The sequence below is a fragment of the Emiliania huxleyi genome, assembly GCF_000372725.1.
Source record: "Emiliania huxleyi CCMP1516 chromosome Unknown EMIHUscaffold_138, whole genome shotgun sequence".
Classification (NCBI taxonomy): Eukaryota; Haptophyta; order Isochrysidales; family Noelaerhabdaceae; genus Emiliania; species Emiliania huxleyi.
In genome coordinates, this window is record NW_005201213.1 from 73,241 (window position 1) to 74,215 (window position 975).

General features: G+C 70.9%; 1 protein-coding gene across 1 annotated transcript in view; it reads right to left on the reverse strand.

Moving 5' to 3' along the window:
- The window catches only part of EMIHUDRAFT_227263 (hypothetical protein), a gene marked incomplete at both ends in the record, with an annotated part of 2,590 nt that extends 2,078 nt beyond the window's left edge, over positions 1 to 512 (reverse strand). Inside the window, 2 exons of the mRNA XM_005788114.1 lie at positions 189 to 293; positions 387 to 512. Coding sequence (XP_005788171.1) covers positions 189 to 293; positions 387 to 512 — 231 coding nt within the window. The remainder of the gene's footprint in view (positions 1 to 188; positions 294 to 386) is intronic.
- Between the last annotated feature and the right edge of the window lie 463 nt (positions 513 to 975).

Sequence of the window (975 nt, forward strand, 5' to 3'; positions counted from 1 at the left end):
CCGCGTAATCTGCGATTTGGGTGGGGGGGCTCCCTCCTGGTTGATGATTCTAGCTCTTCCCTCCATGAGAGATATCCATGAGATGAGGCCACTTCGAATGTGCATAGAGTGGTCCACGAGGGGGGAGATGACTGACGGGGTTGGGAGGAGGCGATGTTGTCTGTCTGCGGGGCGAACGCCTCGCAGACCGCCTCGGCGCGCATCGAGCGCGAGAGCTTCTCGTGGCTGTCGACGACGACGACCAACCGGTGGGTCGTGCCGAGGGGCTGCGCGTGCCGCGCCGACGGAGGAAGCTCGTCGAGGGAAGAGCCCCCTCCCCGCCCCCCCGCTCGCGCCGGCCCGGCCGCGGCCGAGGCCTGGCCGCTCGAGACCTGACGCCTCGAGACCTGACCGCTCGACGCGGCCGCGCAAGCTTGCGGAGCGCCGCTCGGCTGCAGCGGGTTGGGCGGCGGCAGGTTCTCGTCGGCGCGGAGGCGCGACCGCTTTGCCGGCAGCGGCGAGGGCGTAGGCATCGGCCGACCGCCCGGCCGTGTGCCGTACCTCTGTGGTGTCCGAGCCGGAGAGGAGCGCGCCGGCCCGGGGGACGGGGGACAAAGTCGATCAGCCTGCGGGGCGAGGGGCGGAGTACGGGGATGTCATGCTCTCCGGAGGGCATGACAGGCGGCAGCGGGCTGGCAGAGGAAGGGGGGGGCGGTAGGACGCTCGGCGACGAGGCTGCTGGAGAGCTGGCGGAGGGAGGCGGAGGTACTCACACCACTACACTGTGGGGTGTGCCCGAGCATGATGTATGTGCGCGTCTGTGCGTGTGTGGGACAGACGTTGTTGTCCTATGCGCGGGGCTTCCCGCGGGGACCGAAGACGTAACAGCAGCAGCAGCAGGGTGGCGGAGGGCGGCGAGGGGGCAGGCGAGGCGGGAGGCGCACGGCTCACCTCCGCCTGCCGCCGCGCGATGGGGCTCGCGAGCGACTCCCCGGC